Genomic DNA, 22563 nt, shown 5'->3' on the forward strand with positions numbered 1-22563 from the left:
AAACCTAATTACTCCCCCCCAAAAGATGAGAAATGAAAAGAAAAGAAAAGAAAAAGACTAGCATAGAAAGCGTGCAGAAAAACCAGTGTAAAAACCGAATCATTTACATTTGTCGTACCTTTTCTTTTCCGATTCTAGCTGGAACTTCTCACTTGTTTTCCTTTTGACGAAGCTAACCACAAGCATTTCTCCTAAAGAAATGGACATTTTAAAAAGTTCAATGTATTTAAAGTGGGAAGAGTTAGTTCCTGGGGTATCTTTGGGTACTGCTATCCCCAGTTCCCAGAGCAGGAACCCTGAGCTACAGACGGCATAGAAAAGAGCCCAGTGAGCCAGGAGGGGTTCACGGGAGGCTTGGGACAATGTTTAATAGAGGCCTGTCATTATCGGGGGTTGGGGGGTAGTGGATGAACACATTAGAGGACACACACCATGGACTCTTACGCGGCCATTGAAAAAAAAGGAGAGAAACACATCATTTGACTTGCAGGGATGTCCTTGGATATTGATGTCCTTGGATATTGATGTCATAATATTAAGATGCAAAGAACTGTGCATAATTAGACTCCAAATGTGTGTATGTATATGTATGTGATTATATAATAGAGTTGCCAGACAAAATACAGGATGCCCAGTTAAATTTTAATTTCAGGGAAACAAGAATTTTGTCTTAATATGAGTATATTCCATGAAATTATTTTGTTGTTATTTTTGTCCCAAGTAATGAATTTTTATTTGCTAAATCCAGCAACCCTATTATATAAGGATGGAGGGCGGTATGGAATTACGGAAGATTGAGGGAGGCAAGGGAATGTGGCCCTAGTGACATCCCCAGCAAGTATGAAATTCATCCAACTTTGTAGAATTATGTGCTTGTGTGCATAAAGAGATGCCTAAAGAAGCAGGGGAAAAAATCCCCAATATTTAGGTCTACTTTCTTTTGTAAGGAGCGTGTATCATATGTTAAGTGAAAAAGGCGAATGGCAGAGTAATGAGTATAGGAAGATGATATATGGGGGAAAAGAAACAATTCAAACCCCATAGAGGCTTGTTCACGTTTGTGTGAGCAGAGGTAAAGCTTTGGAAGGACACCCACCAGGTGCTGAAATTGGTATCTCAGGTCAAGGCACTGGGAGGTGGGGTGGGAGTGGGGAAGAATTTGCTGTATCTGTATATTTGTTCGTATGGGTATCATGTCAATTCGTTACAACAAAATCTAGTATCTTGTACTTTTGTTTTTTGAATAATTAACCCCCCCCCCTTTTTTTTTAAAGTGAGGCATCCTGTCTGGGGCTTAAGAGCATTTATATACACACATACTCCAGGCTGGGTTCTGCCACTCTCTAATTGTACAACCCTGGGGAAGCTACTTGACCTTTCTGTCTAGTTTCCTTATCTGTAAGCTAAGGATTAAACACCTGCCTGTTGTTTTCAATGACTAACCATTTGTAAAGAACTTTGAAGTGTAACTGGTGCATAATGGTTAACTACCTCTGATGCTAATTCTTATTCTTACTTATTTTACATTTAGGCTGTAAAAATCAGGCTTCTGAGGCTGCAAATCCTGAAGTAAACCTTGACCTGCTGGAGGCAAGATACCAACTGACTTAGGATCTTGACCAAGGCTCTGATCTCTGGGCCTCAGTTGCTTATCTACACCACGAGAGAGCCAGACTGGAGGCTCTCTGTTCATTCATTTACTCTACAGTTTTGGAGCATTGGCTGTGTGTGGTCAGTCCCTGGACTGGGAACTGGAGACACAGAACTGAAAATCTGGCTCTGCCCTCAAAGGTGGGAGATCATGCAAATATATTAACCAGGTGATAGGCGTCATGAGAGTGGATATGGGCACACAGAGAAAGGCGAGACAGGGGTGTCTGCGAACATCCTGCAGGTCTTGGATTTCTTTAAACACTGTCCAGATGGTTCACAGCCAGGTAAGGAGAGGACAAAGGCTGGGTACCTGATGCTGACTTAGGGTTGGCAGAGGAAGTAGGATGCCACACTGAGAACATCTCCTCAGAATGTCATAGGCTGTCTCATCTTCTACAGGAGCAGAGACCCTGAGCTTGTGATCAGACTTCAAAGGCAGATCCGTGGTTTTGTTTGTGCCTCTTGGTGCTTGCCTCGTTGACTTTTCAGAAAGAAGGGGAAATCTGCATATTTTTTTTGTCTTTGGACGGACACCTTTCTCTGCTGTGAAAGTTTGATCTTGAGCAGCCTGACTTGGAAGGAATGAAGGAGGAATTTCTGGTTTTCCAACTGGAGAATATTTCACAGACTCTGAGACTGGACGACACCTATCCTGCAACTGTGAGTCAAATATCAAATTAGAAGATGACTTTGGCTTGAATGGTTGGATAATACAATAGGCGAGATAACCTGAAAATTTCCCACTGTGAACATGTAGGAATGCTGCATAAAATACGACAAACATTCATTGAGCTGACTTGGCAAGAATTCATGCAAGCTCCGCGAATGAAGGCCTGGCCTGTTAAGCACATGAGTTGACCCTTTGGGAGGAGATGTATGGGATCAGTCTTGTAACTAAGAGCTTAGATGAGAGAAAAGTCCCAGCCACACAAGGTGTGAAATTGGAAGACAGACTCCCCTGTCCCTGCACAAAGCTGGGAACCTTGAAGGCTAAACTAAGGTGGCTAAGAGAAAAGAATCGGGTAATTAGAGAAAGGAAAGTGGCGAGGAAGTTTGTCTACCTTGCACTAGAAATTGAGTGTGGGGAGGCAAAACTGACAATCCTAAAAACTCCAAATCAGAGGCTCATGCCATTCTTGTATTTGGGGTTCAGATTTACATAAGCCTCATGGTCTAAGAATACCCAAGCAGAAGAATTAACATAAAAATGGGATATATGGCAGAAATAAACTTAAAATCCCTCTGGAGGGTACGTAATCCCAAACTATGTCATAAAGGGTTCTCACAAAGTCTTACTGTGGGAGCCCATGATTGGGTTAATACATTATAACAGACCCCAGCCTCTTGTGACCTTTAAGAAGAACAAATGTGCTTAGTAACTGATTTGCTAGCAGGTGCCTGTGCATCTGCACTCCTGTCTCTTTGCAGTAAAAAGCAGAGACAATGCCTTGCTTGCATAGTTGAGGTTTTAGCCTAGGGCTGCTTCCAATGGCAAAGCCATTGTGTATCCTCTTCTATAAGCACAGAACACAGTTTGTTTATCATAAGCATAGGTCCATAGTTCAGGGTTTACTCTTCTCATTGCAAAGCGACTACCTAAACCCTCAACTATAAATGCTGGGCATGCTTCCTGCTTTTTAGATAGTCTGTAATCCCCAAGACAAGGAACTGGCTGGTCTGGTGGTCTGTTTTGTAATCAACATCTTATGTCTGAAGAATGTACCTTGTTCCCCTCTCCCCATGTCTGTCCTGAAGATAAATTAAGCCTTTGTACTCATTGTGGATTCTATAATCTCTACCCGATCCTGTCTTTCCTTAAGCTCCTACATCCCATGACACACTGTTGGTGATTTTTCCTTTGATTGTACACAATAACTGTGGGAACATTTGAGAGGCTTGAAGAGTTGGTCCCTGACTCCCCCTCGTTCTGTTGACTTTCCAGAGTCTCGAGTAATTCATTCCATCTCAGGGGGACTTCTGCTGGACAAAACCCACATCTCACCATCTAGAAACTCACGTTTCAGATTTATACACAAGGAAGCAGTATACCTTGAGTAACAGTCATAGACACACTCAATGGCAGGATTAGTCTCCAGGAAGTTCAGATAATAGAACTCTAGGAGAGAAACTGTAAAATTAATTAAAATGATTAAAGCAAGAGAAAAGAACATGATCCTATGTAAAAAGAGTAGGTGAATCTGAAAGAGAGATAAAAAGAACTTCTAGAAAGGAAAAATACAGATACTAAAACTGAATGGATGGGCTTAAAAACAGCAGATAAGATTTGGCCAAGAAAGAATGAACTTGGAAAATAGATTTGAGGAAATTATTCAGAGTATAGGAGAGAGAAATAGAAAATGTGAAAGATTAAGAGACATGAAGCTAGAACAAGATCTAATATACACCCAATATATTCTACAGAAAGAGTTGGGGAGAACATGGAGCAGTTAGGGGACACTGGGGAGTCAAAGAGATTACAGCTGAGACTTTTCCAGAACTGATTAAGACAGAGCTAAATCTTTAGATTCAGTCTGGAGAGATGCTGAAGAAGAGAGAAAAACAAGCACATCTGAGCATAAATCCTCCCTTAGATACACTGTAGTGAAACCACAGAAGATCAGAGGCAAAGAGGATCTTGAAATCAACCAAAGAAAAAGGTTATGTGCAAAGGAATGGCAGTTACACGGAAAGCTGACTTGTCGATAGCAATCACGGAGGTGGGAGGATGGTGGGATAATCTTCAAAGTGCTAAGAGAAAATAACCGTTAAAACCTAGAGTTTGATATCCAGTTAAAAAGGAGGAGGGTATAGCTCAGTGGTAGAGTGTGTGCTTAGCAGAAAATGACTATTTTAAAGATGTATATTAAAGAATGATGAGCCAAGTGACCAGACATCTTGGATCTACTTTAACATACTTTCAGAAAAGAAGAAAAAAGAAAAGAAAAGAAAAAAAAAAGGATAGCTGAGACAAATGTGGAAAACTTTTGATTGTTGATGTAGCTGGTGATGAATACACAGGGGTTAATTATGTTAGCTCCATTCTTTTGTATTTGTCTGAGAATTTTTTGTAATGCCATTTAAAATTTTAAGATGGTAGATAGGTTCTGTAGCCATTGACGCTATCATTTTCAGACCTACAAAGTCTAAAAAATTAGTATTCTGTGCTTTCTTTCTCAAGAAACTATTCAAGGATATGCTCTACCAAAGAAGAAGTAAACCAAGAAAGACAAAGACGTGAATCTAAAATTTGGGGAACAGAACATCAGCACTGGAGAGAGGGGAAGAAGTTCCCAACTACTCATCAGGCCTGGGAGCAACATGCCCCAAAGTGAACAGGCTAGAATACCTGATGTGTTTGATTGTACTGAGGGGGAAATTTTCAGCCCTGGTGGAAAGTTTTAGGGATGACTAAGGGATGGGTACCTAGAAAATGAAGCAAATGAAAAACTGAAGCAATTATTAACTCCAGAGAAAACAAAAAGTTGTAGAAGAAAGTAAATGTAATCACAGTTTGTATGGCATAGCCATTTGTAATATTTACATGGTCATAATACTGTAACATTGAATTTAACCAGAATTTAACATTGATTTAATCAGAATGGGTGATATCAATATATGGAGAGGATGGAGGAAAGAAACCTAGAGGTGTGTATAGTATATAGGTAGTGTAAGAACATGAAATCTATATCCCTAAATCCTTGTGAATTAATAGATAATACCTAAAATTGAAAAAAAAATCAGTATAAGAAGATGTTTTAGAAATATGGGACTAAATACCAGAAGAAATAGCCAAAAGAATTAGAAAATAGAGTATTTGTGTTTGGGAAGTAGTTAGCATGAAGCTTGTATTTTAACTGGGGTGGTAGGAGACAATTAACAAGGGCTGTGATAAATAAGTGAATCAGATAATATGTTAGAAGTTGATAAATGTTTGGGAAAGAATAGAGAAAGGTAAGGGGGATGGTGAATGTAGGATGGGAGACAATTTAAAATAGGTTGTCTATGAAACACTCAAGTGAAGAAGCTGAGTAGCCAGTGATATGTGAGTATGAGTCTGGAGCTTGGGAGAAAATTTTGGAATGAGGTATAAATTTGGGAGTGTCTGCCTATATAAGACATTTTTAAAAATCGTAAGATTGGATGAAATTATTGAGGCATTATTATTGAGTATAGGTAAAGAAGAATACAGAGGGTGGACTCTACCCCCCACCCCAAATTAAGAGGTTGGGAAGCAAGAGGAGGGGAGACCAGTGAGGTAACTGAAGGCCAGGAGAGCATGGTATTCTGGAAGCCAAGGAAGGGGCGAGCTGAATCATGAACAGACGAGGGAGTGATGAGCAGCGGTGTTAACTGCTCCCCATAGACTGGGGACTGACCACTGGTCTTAGCAACGTGAAAGTCACTGATGACTTTGACAAGAGCAGTTTTTGGGGTGGCGGCATGAAGACAGATTGGAGTGGGTTTAAGAATGGGAGAAGAAAGGGATTCAAAGACTTTAGACAACTTGTCTACACATTTTGCTACAAAGAGGAACAAAGAAAGAAAATGGCAGCTGGCAGGAAATGAGGTTCAGAGAAGTACTTTTTATTTCTCTGTCTTGAGGTCATGTTAATATAAAGTGAAAGACCGAGAACCATAAAGCCACATGATATGAAAGATTTCAGTCCCGACTTGCAAATTTAAGAGAGAGAGAGAGAGATGGAATGCTTTCCATGCAAGGCCAAAGATGGCACCACCAACAGAATTATTTGTTCATATTACCCCTTTAAAAGCTTATCATAACAAATGTTAGAACATACTGGAGTGGACAGTTTGAGACTCTGTTGTTGCCTACATGTGTAGCTCATTCCACCTTGCCCTGTTGTAGGAGAGAGAGTGGGGAGCGTTGCTGGAGCAGAGGAGCGACATCACCTCTAGACGGGAACACAGAAATCTCCTCTATGATTGACAGGTGGGAAGCAGCGTGTGTGCATGTGCGTGCTCACCCGGGGTACCTCTGGTGGTCAGTGGTAATGGATGTTCTCGTCTCATGAAGAAGCAGACAAATCATTATTCCCACTTTCCTCAAAGAAGAAAGAGGCTCAAAGAAGCTACATAGCCAGTAAGTGGCAGAGCAGAACTGAAATCCAGGGTTTCTGACCACAAACCTAGTTCCATGTTTAGTAGCGTCCTCAAGTAAGAGCGCAGGTATCCTTGGTTGCCAATCTGGACATTTTGAGGGAAACAGTCAGCTTGCCTCTTGTTTTGATGCTCATCAAGCATCTTCTGATTCAAATGAAAGTCATGGACCACTTATGTACTAGAATAATCATCAGTATTAAGAAAAACAAATATACAAGTGCTTTCAGTGTGCAGCTAAGGCTGAGAATCACTTGGCTGGGGCAGTGCTTCTCGAAGTTGAAACGCAAGGGACCTTGTGAAACTACGTATTCTGATTTGCCATTTCTAGGGACAATGCTAAGATTCTGCATTCCTAACAAACTTCCAGGTGACGGTGCTGGTCCACAGACCACACTTCAAAAAGCAAGGAGCTGAGAGATAGAAAAGACCCAAATGTCTATCAACAGATGATAAGCGAAGTGTAGTATGACCATTAAAAAGCCGTAAGGGGAATGAAGCACTGACACAGGCTAAACATGGATGCACCTTGAAAACACGATACTCAGAGAAGGAAGCTAATCACATAAGATCACAGATTATATGATTCCATTCACAGGCAATGTCCAGAATCGGTAAATCCATAGAGAAAGCAAGCATTAGTGGCTGCTGGGGGCTGCGGAGAGGGAGGAGTAGGGAGTGACTGCTTTCTGAGTCCGGGCTTTCTTTTTGGGGGATGAGAATTTCCTGAACTAGACAGCGGTGGTGGCTGCACAACACTGTGAATGTTCGAGACATTATTCGTGGTACGTTTTATATGTGTTTTCCCACGATAAACAAGAAGGTCTAGATCATCCCTAGGTCATCATTTAATTCTGATATTCATAGTTCTCTGAACTGAAGGGGAAGAAAGGATAAACAGCTCTCCATCCAAGGAGAAGGAGATGGGTTCTTTGGAGAGAAGCCTTGGTAAGCTTCCCCAGGAAGAAAAATCCTCCATCCAGCAAAAGAGGGGAGCAACTTGGCACAGCTAATGCACTAAAAGTTGCTCAGAGTGATGGAGAGAGGAGTCTGTGAATGTTCCCAGGCAAATTCAGTCAGTTAATCACATCATTACACCTTTACAGAGTGCCCTTTTGGTACCCAGCCCTGATACCAGCTTCACTGTAGGAAGGAGAAAGTCACTCACTTTTGCAGGAGCTCACAGTCTAACAGAAAAGACTCCCATGAGGGGCATAAAATGATAAGGTAGGTCCCATTGATGACCAGATTGGAATGTTCAGGCCCTGAAGGTTGAAGATGATTGGAGGTGGTCGGAGAAAGCTGGACTGGTCAGGGAGGCTCCTTGAAGGGCTGGTGCTGTTGGAGACTAATTATGCGTGCTAAGTTAGCCTAAAGCAATTACAACACCCCTTTCTGAACAAAGCGAGACTGAATATGGGAACCTCTAATGTCCATGAAGTGTCAAATTGGATCCAGAATCTACCGTTCATGTCATACTTTTTGGAACATGGACTGGCTATTGGCACCATTAGAATATGACTAATTTCTACTCACCAGATGGTCTATATACTTATTTCCTGGAATCATTTGGTTGCAATAATCACAGCAGATGTTGCTTTCAGGAGCTGGAATTCTCTGCCCTGAATAAGCACAGAAACGACACCACAAATGACTGCCCTGGACAACGGCTAGCCCCACGGTCTCACAGCACGGCCTGCGGTCCTGAGGATGGACTGTCCCGGGCCTGCCATGAGCGTCCTGCACTGCCAGTGTCCTTGGCCATACAGGCAACCCTTGGTGGAATCGCCCACATCATTTCCTTTAAGCCGCAAAAATGCACTCAGGGCAGCACACAGCCCTGATGAAGAGACATTTTCCTGGAGTGGTTCTGGTTTCTAAGGAGACAGAGGGCGCTGCTACCACAGATGCCCGTCCTGGCCAATCTGACCGCTCTCTCATTTCACTAATTTCTGAGCCCTGTGATCAAGGGAGGAGTCACCACATGCATCTTTGTTGATGGTGTTGAAGCTGTATCGTGTTGTCTTGTTGAAGCTGTGTTGTGTTGACAAAGTTGCGCTGACGTCATGTTGCTTGTGCTGAAGCCCAGCCGTGCCGGGAATGTACGCGAATCTGAAGCACTCCAGTTTTTCATGTGCTGATTTTGATAAAATTGTTTACCGGGACAGACTGACGTCCAAGGGAGTTTAGGCTCTTCCCACATGTTACAGTGTTACTGAAGCAAACGTGAACAGACGAACGATCACATTGCTGGCTTGTGTCCTCCATGAACACACCATGAGGAGGTAACCGGGTCAAGAGAACACAAAATGGTACCAGGCAGCCAGACGCAGGCTTGAGAGTCAGGAGCTACAGCGAGCTCCCTTCCGTCCGCTGCTGATGGTGGAAAACCTGATTTGGTGTCAGGGAATGTGGCTATCCTGCCTGGCTTCTGCCTCTAGCAAGCCCTTGTTTCATCCTATCTGTAAAAGGATGCAGGTGGATCTCTGCCAGGCTGGAATCGTGCTGGAGGAGTTCAAAGGAGGCCTCCCGTTTTGCAGACCCGCGTGGCCTCTGCACTCATCTGTGTAGCTCCCAAGACCGCCCCCCCCCCGGCCTCTTGGTCTCCCTGGACCAGTCATGTAAAGACCACAGCAGACACACAAGAAGGCCGCTCTGGTACCTGGTATGTCATCACACACGTGTCGCCTGTCCTGATGAGAGCTTACACCCCTGGCCACCCCGTCCAAGAGAGGCTCCGCTCCCCTCCCCTGCCTGTGCTGCTCACCTTCCTGGAGCCGGGCCTGCTCGCCCCGACACACATCTCTGTGCTTGGCCAGCACATGGAGCATGAAGAGCTAGCCGCAGCCGGGGCAGAGCTTCGTCTGCTGGCCACAGTGGTGCTCGTGCAGCTCCACCTTGCTGAGGCGCACAGCCAGCTCACAGAACTTGCACTCGACCGGGTGCTCCTGGCACTCCGTGGCCTGCGGAGAGGCAGGCAGGACGGACACGGTCACTGGCCTGCAGTGACTGCAGTCGGGTTGGGGAGATGAGCTTATTTCCCCGGGGGATTGAAGCCGGTAAGAGAAAGCAGACAGGGAGGGCCGGAGGGGGGATCTCTCGGGCTCATGGGCCACGGGGAGCACCTCTGAGCGGCATCTGGAGGCGGGAGGCCTGGTGTCCCTCTGGTGAGCTAGGTCCCCATCGTTCCCCAAGCCTGCCTGGGCCGAAGCGAGAGCTTCGGGGGGAACCTTTATCACTGCCCACCCCTCCATCTCCCGGGCTTGGCGGTGCCGGAGAAATCACGCTTGACTCTCACCTCATGAACCTCCAGCGAGTGCTTCGGCAGGCTCTGCTGACACATGGCACACCCCACCTAGGAGCACAGAGGAAGACGCCTTGGCTCCATGTGTCGGGTGTCGGGGGTGTGAAGGCCTCGGGGCAGGGATCAGGTGCCCTCGGCTCCCTGCAGCACCAGCCCCGTGTTCGAGGAGCGACTGTGGGAACTGCTGAGCGTGAGGAGCTCCAGAAACAGCAGGAGAGGGGTCAGCCTTTGACTGACCTTGGCCACAGCTGCCTTCTGGAGCTCTCCTTTCCTGCTTCCCCTCTGGACACATCTCAAAAGAACATTGTACCTTTCCTGAAACAGGGGCCCCTTGCCTTGGCCGAATCCTCACCCCTGTAGGGAAGGAATTGGGAGTGGGAAGGCCTGGAGTCGCCTCCACTCAGTACAAGAAAGGCGGAATGAATTACCCTTCCCACCGCAGTGAAGGCTGGCACACAGGGGCTGGGGGACGGGTGCCCCGAGGTGCTGCAGTGAGGGCGGGACTCCCACCTCCGTCCCGCTCCCGCCGCCTCACCTGCTGGTGCCCGCCCCTGCAGTGCTCGTCCATCTTCTCCTGCGGGACGGCCTCCTTGCACTCCGGGCAGAGGACCAGGAACAGCAGGCAGTGGGCCTCGTGCAGGGCCAGATGCGCAGACGCCACGCTTCTTTTGCTGCAGGAGGGAAAACAGGCTTATTTCATGGTATAAAGCCTGGAGCCGTTTTTCATACCCAGGGCTGCTGGGCTAAGGTGTTTTGAGGCCTTAAGCACTGAAAAGGTGATGGTGATACTGCCTGTCCCCTTCCCCATGCTGGTCCTAAGTCAGAGCAATGCAAAGAAAACCATGAAATAAGTGTCAGGACCCTCCACAAGCTCTTCCACCGCCCGGGCTGAGAGGGAGTGGGCGAGGAGGAGCAGGAGGGAGAGGTCACAATGGGTCCTGAGGACACTTGGGGAGGGGATGAGTAGGTTCATGGTCTTGACAGTGGTGACGGCTCCACGGGTATATACATACGTCAAACGTGTCAAATGGTACACTTTAAAAATGTACCATAAATGCAACTATGTCAATCATACCTCGGTAAAACTGTTTTTAAAATGAAATAACAAATATCAAATATTTTGTTTGTTTTCAGGTGTTCCCCTGCTTGACCGGTTGGAAATCCAGCCCTGCCACGCTCACGCTCCCTGCGAGGGCAATGCCAGCTTTCAGAATCCCCACAGGGAGCGCTTCCCACGTCTCTGAGAGTGAGAGGCTGTCTCTCTGTCCCCTGTGTGACCTGCAGAGAGGTTCCGAGACCCTTCTTGGAGAAGGCTTCTGAGTCTTCCAGCTCCTGGGCAGGGCGTTTCTTAATGCTCCTCATCACCCAGAAATGCCTTCTTTCATTGCTCCCAGCTCTTGCTTTTGGTAGCATGGGAGAAAGGACAGCAGTGGCCATAGCCTTAAAGGCCCAAAGGATGATGAGAGCTGCCCACCCCCGTCCCGGGCACAGGGGATGTGGCCAGAGGGGAGTGGCTAGAGCCTCACTCCTCTTGGTCTGAACAAGCTCTTGGCTTCCGCACCGCCCAGGCAGACGGCCCAAGGGCTGCTCCCCATTCCCGCCCTCTCCTCTTGCCCTTCTGCCTGGCCTGGCCCCTTTCCCCCACTGCTCTCCCTGCCCTGTCCCCCCGGCTGTCCTTCCTGAGCTGGTTCAGACACCAGAGAGCCAGCAGGGCCTGGCGAGAGAAGGCTCTCTGGGAGGGATCCCTCTGGTTCCTGCCACAGGTAGGGAGCTTCAAGAGCGAAATGCTTCAAGGGGCCAGGTCCCCCGGAGTTAGAGGTGTGGTCTGGGACCCTTGCTCCATCCCCTCACCCTGCTCCACAGCTCCCCCTCAAAGTGAGGGTGGGAAGGGTACCCAGCAGTCTCTGTGGGTCACTTTCTTTCAAAGACTGGGTGAAGAGCATATGATCAGAATCACAAATTAGAACCCAAGGTCTGCCAAGTACTAGTAGCGCAGCAGGACAGTTAGCCTGGCTGTTTGGCTTTAGAACTGTCCCAGAAAGTGAAATATCTGGGGTGGGGGGCGGGGGCTGGGCAGGGCTGTTACTGACCCTGACCGCCTCTCATCATCTCAGACATCTACTGAGCTTGAACCTCCCCACCGCAGGGGCCCGCCCTGGCCCTCCAGGGTACATGGATCCTTTTCTCCTCACTTGAGAAACAGCCTCATCCTGCCTGCTCCCCTGGTCAGCCAGCCTCAGGTCAGCCACTAGGGAAGGCAGCTTCTTACCAGTTCCTGCACATCTGAGAGTCTCCCTCCATGTTCTTGCCTCTGGAGACTTCGTCCAGTTTCAGTTCTTGCGGACAGAGAGAGAAACAAAACTGAAAGTGTTCCAGCAACCCTGCCCACAGCCCAGGGAGGGAGGAGTTTTCAGAATTCTCAGCCCGCAGCTGCTCTCGTGGTCGGGCACTCCAGGAAGCTCCTCTGTAGCACAACCAGCCCAGATGGTCCCTGCTGCCACCCTCAGCCCGTGCTGCTGCCACCAGCTGTTCCTGTGACCCCTTGGGCGGCAGCCAAACCTTCCCCGGACAGCAGCCCCTCCCTTACCCATGTGGCCTCACTGCACCCAAGTCTCTCCATCCCCTTCCTTGAAACGTGGGCCTCCACTCCGTCCTGGCCCTCTTACCAGTCTTCCCTCTGCAGGAGAAAGCTAGTTTTTCTGTGATGAACTTGAAGGCTGTGCCCTGAGAGTGGCTCCTGGGCGTCCTGCATCGTATTCTGGTCCCAGTCGAGTCTGGGAGGAATTGTGGATGCAGGGTGGTGGGTGCCAAGATTGCAGACTTTGGAGCCACATTACTTTGAAGCTTGGTGACCTAGGGCAACCGCCTGTCTTCCTGAGTGCCTCTTTCCTCTCTTGTAAATAATTACAGCAGACACGACTATAATGCTAACAAGAGGACAGCCAACAGGCAGCAGAACCAGGCTCTGAACCCAGGCAGGGAGCCCTAGGCTTGTCTGTCCCGGAATAGGCACAGGGTCGGGAGATGGGAATTTGGATCCTGATAGTGTAACTAACTGGCAGCTTGAGTCACTTGAGCTTTCTGGGCTTCTGTTTCCTCATTTTTCTGGACTCACCTGGGGACCTGGGGGACTTTGGGAGTCCAGGTGCTCCCAGAAATTGTGTTCAAAATTGCTTTCATCTGAGTACGTGCCTTTTCCCGAGGAAGAGCCAGTGTTTTTAGTGGACACTTGAAAGAAGTCCACGACCCAGATGGTTATAATTGGGTCCAAATGACCCCAAAATTTGAGATTCAATGGAATCAAGTTTTGCTAAAGACAACACAAGTCCAGAATTATATATGCATCATTGAATCAAGTGAATACAGAACATTTGTTTGTCTACTTGTGTTCTTTTCACAGGGAGAAGCAGGGTGCAACTGTGAGATAAATAAGAATGATAAAACGGTGTATCTAATTGTGTGTGTGTGTCCTCCTCGCTGTGGGTGAGCTGGCAAGAAAGCCTGCCCAAACCAAGGTGCAGACAGCACATGGGGAGAGAAGGCGCGGGGGCCTGTGGGACGTGGGAACAGGATGTGGAGGCTGCTTACCTCCCCACCCACCTCCGCCCCGCTCGATAGACCCACTCTAGTGCGCATCCCCTCTGGGGTCTTCAGAGCTCCCTAGACTCCAGAAACAGCTGTGCTAACAGAAGGATTCCAAAGCACCGTATTGAGCAATGCCACAAGCAGGCTGAGAGAATTCTTGTGAAGTCTGCAAATGGACTGAGAGCAGCTTTTCTGAGGAGGATAACAGGATTAAGGAGAAGGTCCAGACATGGTCTCCAGCCAACAGGCAGACTCGAAAATTCAGGTACTGAGTGAGAGACAATGGTGGTAATGATAATGATCGGTGAGTGGAAGTAACAGCAGCGAATGAAGGCTTAAACATTTTCTGTGTTACAGGCCTTCTACTAAGCATTTTACAGGCAGGATCTTTTTTAATTTGCCTGACAGCTCTGGTGTAAGAATTATTAGCCCCATCTTGCACCTATATAAATGGAGGCACAGAGAGGTTAAGCACTTCGCCCAGGGTCACACAGCGAACATCAGAGCTGGGGTTCAAACCTGGTTAATCTCACTCAGGGGTCTGTGTACCCAAGGAAGACACCATCCACCTTATTTCACAGCTAGTGGTGATGGGGGCCTGGGCAGGGGGGACCTGGGTTAGCTTCCTGATTCCCTTCCTTGTCAGCCGGGCAAATTCTTTAATCTCTCTGAACTTTGCTCCCAACTCCTGTCTACTTCAGGCAGTTTCATGAATAGCAACAATAATGAAAAAAACCTGAGCTTTCACGTGTGGTCTCGTGCTGAGACTCCCCCAGAATGGAGGGGTGGTAGAGATGCCAAAGAGGGCTGTGTTGGTGAGATGTCCCAGAGGACAGGAATCCGTGACAGGGGCCCTGGCGGTGGAATTGGAAATGACTGTTGAGTTTTTTCATTTACATCCTCATTGTCTTCCAAGATGCTTCCTCTTTCCAGACTGGCCCACCCCTGCACCACCCCTTCCTTACAAATCAAAATTCCACCAGTTCTTTAAGGCCAACTGTGACGTTATCACTGATACAGGACCTACCTCCTCTGTCTCCCGTTACGGTTGGCTGCCTGTCTCTCTGTCGCCACAACTCGTCCTCACCCAGCCATGGGGGCAGGTGATTTGAGATTCATCACCTCTTTCCACAGGCTCTTTCTGGTTCGTGACCTGCTGCCAGAGGGCCCCACATGCTCGTGCCTAGCAGGCCATGAGGCGCTGGGCTGTGCAGCAGTGGGCAGATGCTGGCTGAGCTGGATGGGTGTGAAGGATGAGTGTCTGAGATAATTAGAGCAGCAGTTAGAACTGCCCCCTACCCACACCTCCGCCCCAGAGCCCGGGGGCTCTCAAAACAGCAGGAGGGGCCTTTGTCTTTTGAATTTTAAAGATAACTTAGAATTCTATAACTAATGCAGAAATACATTTTCTTTTAAAAAATAATAGAATGTAACAAATGAAGGAAGATTTCTTTCTTTCTGACCACCATGCCCGCTCCTAAGCTATCACTATTTTTAACTGCAGTGTGTAACCAGGAACATTCTGGTTGGCACAAAAGCCTGTCCCCATTCCCACTGTGACATGAATCAGGGCTGTGGGCTCGTGTGATTTCATCATTCTGCCACTCATCTTTGGCCGGCCACCAACCCCTCCCCAACCCCAAACTCATAAAAAACTGGATGAGAAATGCTCTGTTGTGAGCTTAGAATGCCTCTCCAGGGAACGGTGGCTACTCGCCTGGCAGCTGTCAGGAGTTTCCGGCAGCCTCTTTTGTGTCCAGCCTGTGGGTCAGGGGAGGGGGGTAAGGGTAGTCACAGGGAACCAATCCCTCAGACGTGACTTGGCTGGGCTGCCCAGTGTTACCTTTCACTAGGGAGAGGCAAAAGGGAAGCAGAAAATCTGGGATGGCCGAGGAAGCAGAAATAATACCATGTACCTCAGTGCGTTGTTGTGAGGATAAAATGAGAAACTGCACGTGAAAGCTGTACAAAGTCAAGGAAGACAGGAGAGAATATTAAAAGAAGGTTATTTCCCTAGTTAGCTTTGAGAAAGGCTCTTGGTCACGCTTTATTCTTTTAAGGGATCTCTATGCTAAGGAAAATGATGTAACGACAGAAGTATTTTACTTCCCAGACAAAAATTACATGGTAGAATTGTGCACACTTCTGTCAGTCGTGACTTTAGAGAGATCCTGTGGTCAGAGTGGGCCTGAGTCCTGGGAGACATGATCATTGAGATTGCAGTCTCCCCGAGTACAATGTGTTTGGGTGGGAGTTTGTTTTTCAGACCACAGGCAATTGCATCAAATGACTAGTCTCTGGATGGAAGTCAAGCCCAAGAATATCTGTGATTGTACTCGGGGCTGCAAAGTCAGGGGATGCCCTGCCGGCTCCTGCTTAGCTGGCATCCAAAGCGGAGGAACCTTGTCATTAAACTCACGGGCAAGAGACAGCAACTCCATGGCATTCTGTCTGCTGTTGTGGCCCCAGTACTTTCCCCCTCCCTTCCTTCAGAACTGTTTCCGCACATTCTCAACTTTTTTCTGGTCAAAGCACCTCCTCACTCACTCCCCCCACCCATTCCCATCCAATCAGCAATCCCAGCGCCCTTCTTTGTCCCCAGGTGGTCATTGCCCCAGTGCCACAAAGGGACATTTCAGGGTCAGTGTTCTGGGGCCTTCTCCCTCTTGCTGGCGGTTTTTCTAGATCACAATCATGGAATGGCCACTTTAGTTGCTGCCAAATCTCATGTGACCCAGGACAAATGATCATGCACATCAAATCTTTTACTGGAAAGGAGAAATGGATGGGGGCACTGCGGTAGGATCTGTGTAAGAATCCTGAATACTCATCTTTTATGATAGGAAATCAATAAGTAGTTTCTAAACTCGGGAAGTCACAAAACAGCCGTTTAATTATTTTACTTAAAAATATAGAGGTAAATACTGGAAGAAGGTGCTAGTAGTACCTTTGCCAGGGTGCGCCTCTGGGGAGTGGGAAGAGGTGGGGTGGGGAGGGTAATTAATTTGTTGCCGTTGTTGGAAAGATCTGTTTAGTGCTGTTGAACACCTTGCTTTAGTTCCTTCTTGTTGCCATCTCTTTCCTTTCTAGTGGTATGAGGGGGCAGGGACAGCAGAAGAGGTTGCCACAGAGATGACCATTAACAGCTAGACTGGAATGCCATTAGGAGAATGAACTCTCTCATCTTTCGTTCTAGGGACACTTGCATGGAGGGGCACTGACAGGAGAAGCAAGTTAGGACCACACTGGCTTATTTCACCTTGGGAATCATCTTTTGTCTGAGAGCAGATTAACTTCTCCACAGTTGCGTGAAGGCTGCCCTGCTGTCCACTGACTAACCCCTCGTGGTCCTGGGTAGGGAAATTAAACCAGTATGAACCAACCCGCCGAACCCCCGGCTGGAATAAGACTGTTGGGGTGCGTGGATGAGGAATTAGTAACAATTTTCATGTTCTCTCTCACAGCCTTCTTGATGAGAAGTTAGAAAAGCATCTAAGAACAGGCACTGAGTGTCCTCGGACAGGTAACCCCGCGGCACACGTGCAGCCATCGTCTGTTGGCTGACTGGGTCCTGGGAACCCACCAACTGTCCTCTCGGCTACCCCTGCCCCAGCGGCTGCCCCAGACTTCTGCAGTTCTCTTAAGCCCCTGAGCCCACGTCCACCTCCTTTCTGACCCTCAGCAGGTGCTCTTGGCAGTGATTTCAGAGAAGAGAGATGTCCTTCAGGAAACGCTCTGCTGAGCGCTCCCACCTCTACATGCCCACACGTCCTCTCTCCTCTAAGGAGGGTCTGCCCCCTGTCTGCTGACCCCAATATACCCCCTTCTTTGGACGCTGCTCCACCCATAGCTTACTCTCCTGCACCTTCGAGATGAAGACGGCTCCCTCCTCAGCCGGTAGACATGCTCCCATCTTTCACTTTGTATGAAAGTTTAGCCCTCAGACTCACGCTTTTGAAGGTTCTTTCCTTCCCTTAATGCCAACTCTCTTGAGAAGTTGGTCTACAGGGCTGCTGCCCACCTTCACTCACCGGAATCTTCACTTACTCTCACCCCATCACAACCAGGCTTGCAGTCCCGTTACTCCAGGGACACTGAGATAAACCAAGGAGCTGAGAATCCCAGTGGCTTCTTCCCAGTCTTCATCCTACTGACTCTTCTACAGAACCTGACCTTCTCAGAACCCTGGACCCCCCACATCCTCATTGCCACTCTCTGAGAGTCTCAGCTCTTCGTCCTCTCCAACCAGGGCATGGGATTGCGAACAGGCATGCCTTCCCCATCTTTTAACAACTGAAGTCTAGTTGACTTACAATGTTGTGTTAGTTTCTGGTGTGCAGCATAGTGATCCAGTTATACACACACACACACACTCTTTTTCATTACAGGTTACTACAAGCCATTGAATATAGTTCCCTGTGCTATACAGAAGGACCTTGTTGTATATCTATTCTGTACGTAGTAATTTGTATCTGACAATCCCAAACTCTCAATTTATCCTTCCCTCCCCTCAGCCCACCCTTGTAACCTTAAGTTTATTTTCTATGTCTGTGAGTCTGCTCCTATTTTGTGAATAAGTTCATTTGTGTCATTTTTGGGGATTCCACATATAAATGGTATCACATGACATTTGTCTTTCTCAGACTGACTTAATTCATTTAGTACGATAATCTCTAGGTCCATCCATGTTGCTGCCAATGACATTATTTCATTCCTTTTTATGGCTGAGTAGTATTCCATTGTGTGTACATACACATCTTCTTTATCCACTCATCTCTGAACCGGTATTTTTACAGGCAAAACATATGTGTGTGCACATAAATAAATTTGAGGGGATGAAGGGTCTATAGGGTCACTAGCCCCTCAGAGTCTCTGACCTCCCCCAAAGTGAAGAAATGCTGTTGGACCACGGTAAAGCCTCCTTACTAGCTTCTCCATCTCACGTCCTCACACCTACCCAAACCCCTACACCTACCTAATCCTGACCTAATCCAACCTTCACGTTACTATTGAAATTATTTTTCAGATTACATCAGGGGTGGCAAATCTGGTCCACCTGCTCTTACTATATAGTTTACAATATAATGGACTAGAGTACAGCCATGCTCACTCACTCACATACTGACTATGCTGACATTTTTCCCCCCCCGGATGTGTGAACTTTTTTTTTTTAAATTGAGGTGAAAGTCACATAACAGAAAATTAACCATTTTCAAGTGAACAACTCAGTGCATTTAGTACATTCACAATTGAGCAACCACCGCCTCCTAGTGCCAAAGCACTTCCATCACCCCAAAAGAAAACCCTGCTTACAACTGAGCCCCCCTCCTCAGCCCCTGGCAACCATCAATCTGAGTCCTGGCTCTACATATTTGCCTATTCTAGGCACTTCATATAAAGGGAATCATACACTGTGTGACCTTTGTGTCTGGCTTCTTTCACTTGACATAATGTTTTTGAGGTTCATTCATGTGATAGCATGTATCAGTACTTTACTATTTTTCAGGGCAAAGTAATATTCCAACATACATACCACAATCTGTTTATCCAACTAGGGCTGCTTTTGCAGTATGACTGCAGAGGTGAGGAGTTGCAACAGAGACCGTATGGCCTGATGTAAAGTTGAAAATATTTATTATTTGGCTCTTTCCTGAAAAAATTTGCCAACCCCTGGATTAGACATGCCCTGACTTTCTGAAGCAGTGGTTTTGAGAATCAGCTTGTTAATGGTCACTGCAGCACTGTTTAGAACAGAAAAATGCTAGAAATAAAATGTCTATCATTAGAGGACTGGTGTAATTACAGTAAATCCATACTGTATAATACTATGCACCTCCTCACAGAAGAATCAGGTAAATGCTGATACAGAAGTTCTCCAGGTCTGATTAGGTTAAAAAGGCAAAGGATTATAATACGCGTAGTACATACTCCCTTTTTCCTAAAGAATAACCCATAAATAAGTACATACACACATATCTGCCTAAAACTTCCCTAAGAATCACAAAAAACTTTCACTTAATTAAATATTGTACCTTCCTGTACTGTCTGAAGTTTCTAGCCTTTTATAGGCATTTATTATCACTGTCAAAAGATGTTAACTAAATGAAAAAATTATTTTTATTCTTTATAAATCTCTGCATTTACCCATGATAATGAAAAAGCAATCAGGGGGAGGGTACAGCTTAGTGGTAGAATGCATGCCTCGCAGGCATGAGGTCCTGGGTTCAATCCCCAGTACCTCCATTAAAAAGACAAATAAATTTTTAAAAACCCTAATTACCCCCCTCAAAAAACTTTTAAAAATTTTAAAAAGAAAAAGCAATCAAATAAATATTATGCTTTTAAAGAGGAAAAACTTTAAAAATAAAAAAAAACACTATGTATGTAAAAATGAATCACCATTCTATATACCAGAAATTAACAAAGCATTGTAAATCGACTATACTTCAATAAAAACAAACAAAAATGCTGTCTTAAAACCGATGAGTTCTGACTACGGAACCATGAAAAATAGACTGGGAGAAAGTCTATTTTATTTTTCAATGAGATTTCACTTTTTTAACATTCCCTCGCAGGTCAGTGACCCTACAAAGAAAAAAAAGAGACCTTCTGACCACAGGTTGGGTTTCTATCAGCCAGAAAGCTGAACACTGCACCATGATCTTTTCAGATGCCATCCATGTCAGTCATGGACTGGATTTGATCCTAGTTTTCCACCGATTATTATCGAAAAGCATACGGTACGTGTCAGACACAGGTCGCTGCAAATCTTCCACCTCCACAGAGCTCGGTACAGTGGTGACTGGGGCTTCAGCATATGAGGCAGCCACGACAGGTGGGTTGGCAGGGTTCATCTGTGTATGCTGATGGTCCCTAAACACTTTCCAGATGTGTTGATCAACTAAGACTGCCACCTACCACAGCCTGTGAAAGAACTGCTCCGGGACTGTATTTTTCCTCATCCCTCAACTGCAGCAACCCCCGGGCTCCCGGGCTAGGTAATCCTCTAAGTTTTGAAGCCAGCTGAGTACCAGTCCTGAGCCTGGACAAGGGGACAATTAGCAGCACTCAGCAGCAGGGCACTTTTCCACCCGCCAAGCCCTTGCTGTTCGTGCCCCAGTGTTAGGAGCCTGCCTGATCCCTGTTCCCTGGGATTTAAGCTTCTGCTTTGTTCTGGGTCCCTGTAAGATGGGGGCTTGGCTTGGTGTCCCAACCAGTCTGCTCCCTTTGGTCAGGTCCCCAGAGCTTGTTACTGAAGCCCCCTGTCAACTATCAAGCCACTAGAGATGCCCAGATGGACCCACAACACACTCTCCAGCCCCTGGGATCTCTGTGTGCCTGGGCCTCCTGTTGGACCTGCCTCGAGGAGAATGGCTGGGCCTCTTCCCCCAGCCTACATAGGAGCTCCCTCCTCCCCTTGATCCCTTCTTCTCCCACCATGAAACTCTGCTTTGTGGACCCTGACTCCGCCTCCCTCTGGGTCAAGCCTGCCCTACTGTGGACCGAGCCCTCATGACAGTATCCGCTTGCTCAGAGGAGCATCCGGGCAGGTCACTGGGGAATCTGCGGTGTACCTTCTTCAAAGTTACAAGTAAAACTGACTGAGGCGCCAACCCCCCAAACAAAACATCTTTCTCAACGTTGCCTATGTACAAGGTACTTCGTATCTCTTCCAAGGAGGGTAAGATACGACCGTCTTCTTCCCTGGCGGAGTTGGAAATTCAGTCGAGAAAAAAACAAATTCAGAAATAACTATAAATAAGCCAACATAAAGGATGTTCCAGGACACAAGAGAGGTGCACGGGGCCGCGGAGTGTGAAGGATGTAGCGAGCACGTCGGGCTGGGAAAGCACAGGAAAAGATTCATGAATGAGGCGGCGTCTGCGGTTGAAACTGATGAACGATCAGGATCTCCACGGGGCGGGACGCAGGCCGCCGTCCTGACTACGGAACCATGAAAAATAGACTGGGAGAAAGTCTATTTTTCAAATCCTGTGCATAAGTAATGAGCAAATCTGGCCTCTTGTCAATATGTTCTTTCTAATCAGCTGGCTTTTTGTCTGAAACACTACACTGTGTCATCCACAGCTGGGCAGAGAGAAAGTATCTTTTAGGGAGTCATCATTCAACCCTTTACGAAACCTCGAAAACTTAATTTATCACACACTCCCCGGTCCAGGTTCTTCCTTTTCAATAGCCTCACTAACCATATTTCATATACCCACAGTACTTTTAAATTATGTACACTATTAATATCTGTATGATAAATGGCATGATTCCCGTCATTAAAACAAAGACGTGTGCCTCAAATTGGTGGTGGTGGGGTGCTCTACACTTAATAACCACACTTAATAATGGTATTAGCTACCAGCTATTAAGCACCGCATGGACTTTAAACATCACCCCCTGACGGTTTTCATGGTGAAAAGTAACCCTTTTTTTTTTTTAAGTGTCATTATAATCCATTACGATCAAAGTTTTAATTTATTAAGATGTTACCTTTGGTAACACTTGCAAAATAACTGCAGTGCAGGGTTTCATTTTTCCTTCTGGTTCAGTGACAGGTAAATGGTGCAGCTTCATGAGCTCTACCAAGCACAGAGGACTCCCTGAGACAGTGTGAACGTCGTCATCTCACAGGCCCAGCGTTCACTGGGTGATGGAAGTCAGCCCCGAGGCCCCCAAGGACTGCATCTCTGCAGACGAGACAGCCTCAGTCTCTGCCCCACTCTCTCTCACACACACATGCGCGCACACATATGCACATACAGCTGAAACACGGCTTCAAGGTCACACCTCTATCCCGTGATATTTGTTTCCATTCCTCTCAGGTAGGATCCACTAACCGCTAAACTGCACCCTACTAAGCAGAACCCAGACAAGCTGTCGTTTAGGTCGATAAA

At 46.8% G+C, this 22563-nt stretch overlaps 2 protein-coding genes across 3 annotated transcripts in view; one reads left to right on the plus strand and one right to left on the minus strand.

Annotated features, from left to right (window-relative positions):
• LOC102529106 (U3 small nucleolar RNA-associated protein 18 homolog) overlaps positions 1-13530 on the plus strand; it is a 49370-nt gene extending 35840 nt beyond the window's left edge. The window contains exons 7-11 of one of the 2 annotated variants that reach the window (XM_031674915.2): positions 1532-1791; positions 2053-2313; positions 4832-4989; positions 6521-6604; positions 11210-13530. The gene's annotated coding sequence lies outside the window, so the exon portion shown is untranslated. Of the gene's footprint in view, positions 1-1531; positions 1792-2052; positions 2314-4831; positions 4990-6520; positions 6605-8375; positions 9614-11209 lie in introns of those variants that run through there. The other variant, XR_012060314.1, reaches the window with a different exon arrangement.
• LOC140685448 (XIAP-associated factor 1-like) overlaps positions 1-22563 on the minus strand; it is a 118543-nt gene that overhangs the window by 2929 nt on the left and 93051 nt on the right. The window contains 8 exon segments of the mRNA XM_072940707.1: positions 119-191; positions 1964-2311; positions 8308-8393; positions 9539-9734; positions 10070-10126; positions 10611-10746; positions 12345-12411; positions 12742-12849. Coding sequence (XP_072796808.1) covers positions 135-191; positions 1964-2311; positions 8308-8393; positions 9539-9734; positions 10070-10126; positions 10611-10746; positions 12345-12411; positions 12742-12849 — 1055 coding nt within the window. The 3' untranslated portion in view covers positions 119-134.

This window comes from Vicugna pacos, chromosome 16, assembly GCF_048564905.1.
Source record: "Vicugna pacos chromosome 16, VicPac4, whole genome shotgun sequence".
Taxonomy (NCBI): Eukaryota; Metazoa; Chordata; class Mammalia; order Artiodactyla; family Camelidae; genus Vicugna; species Vicugna pacos.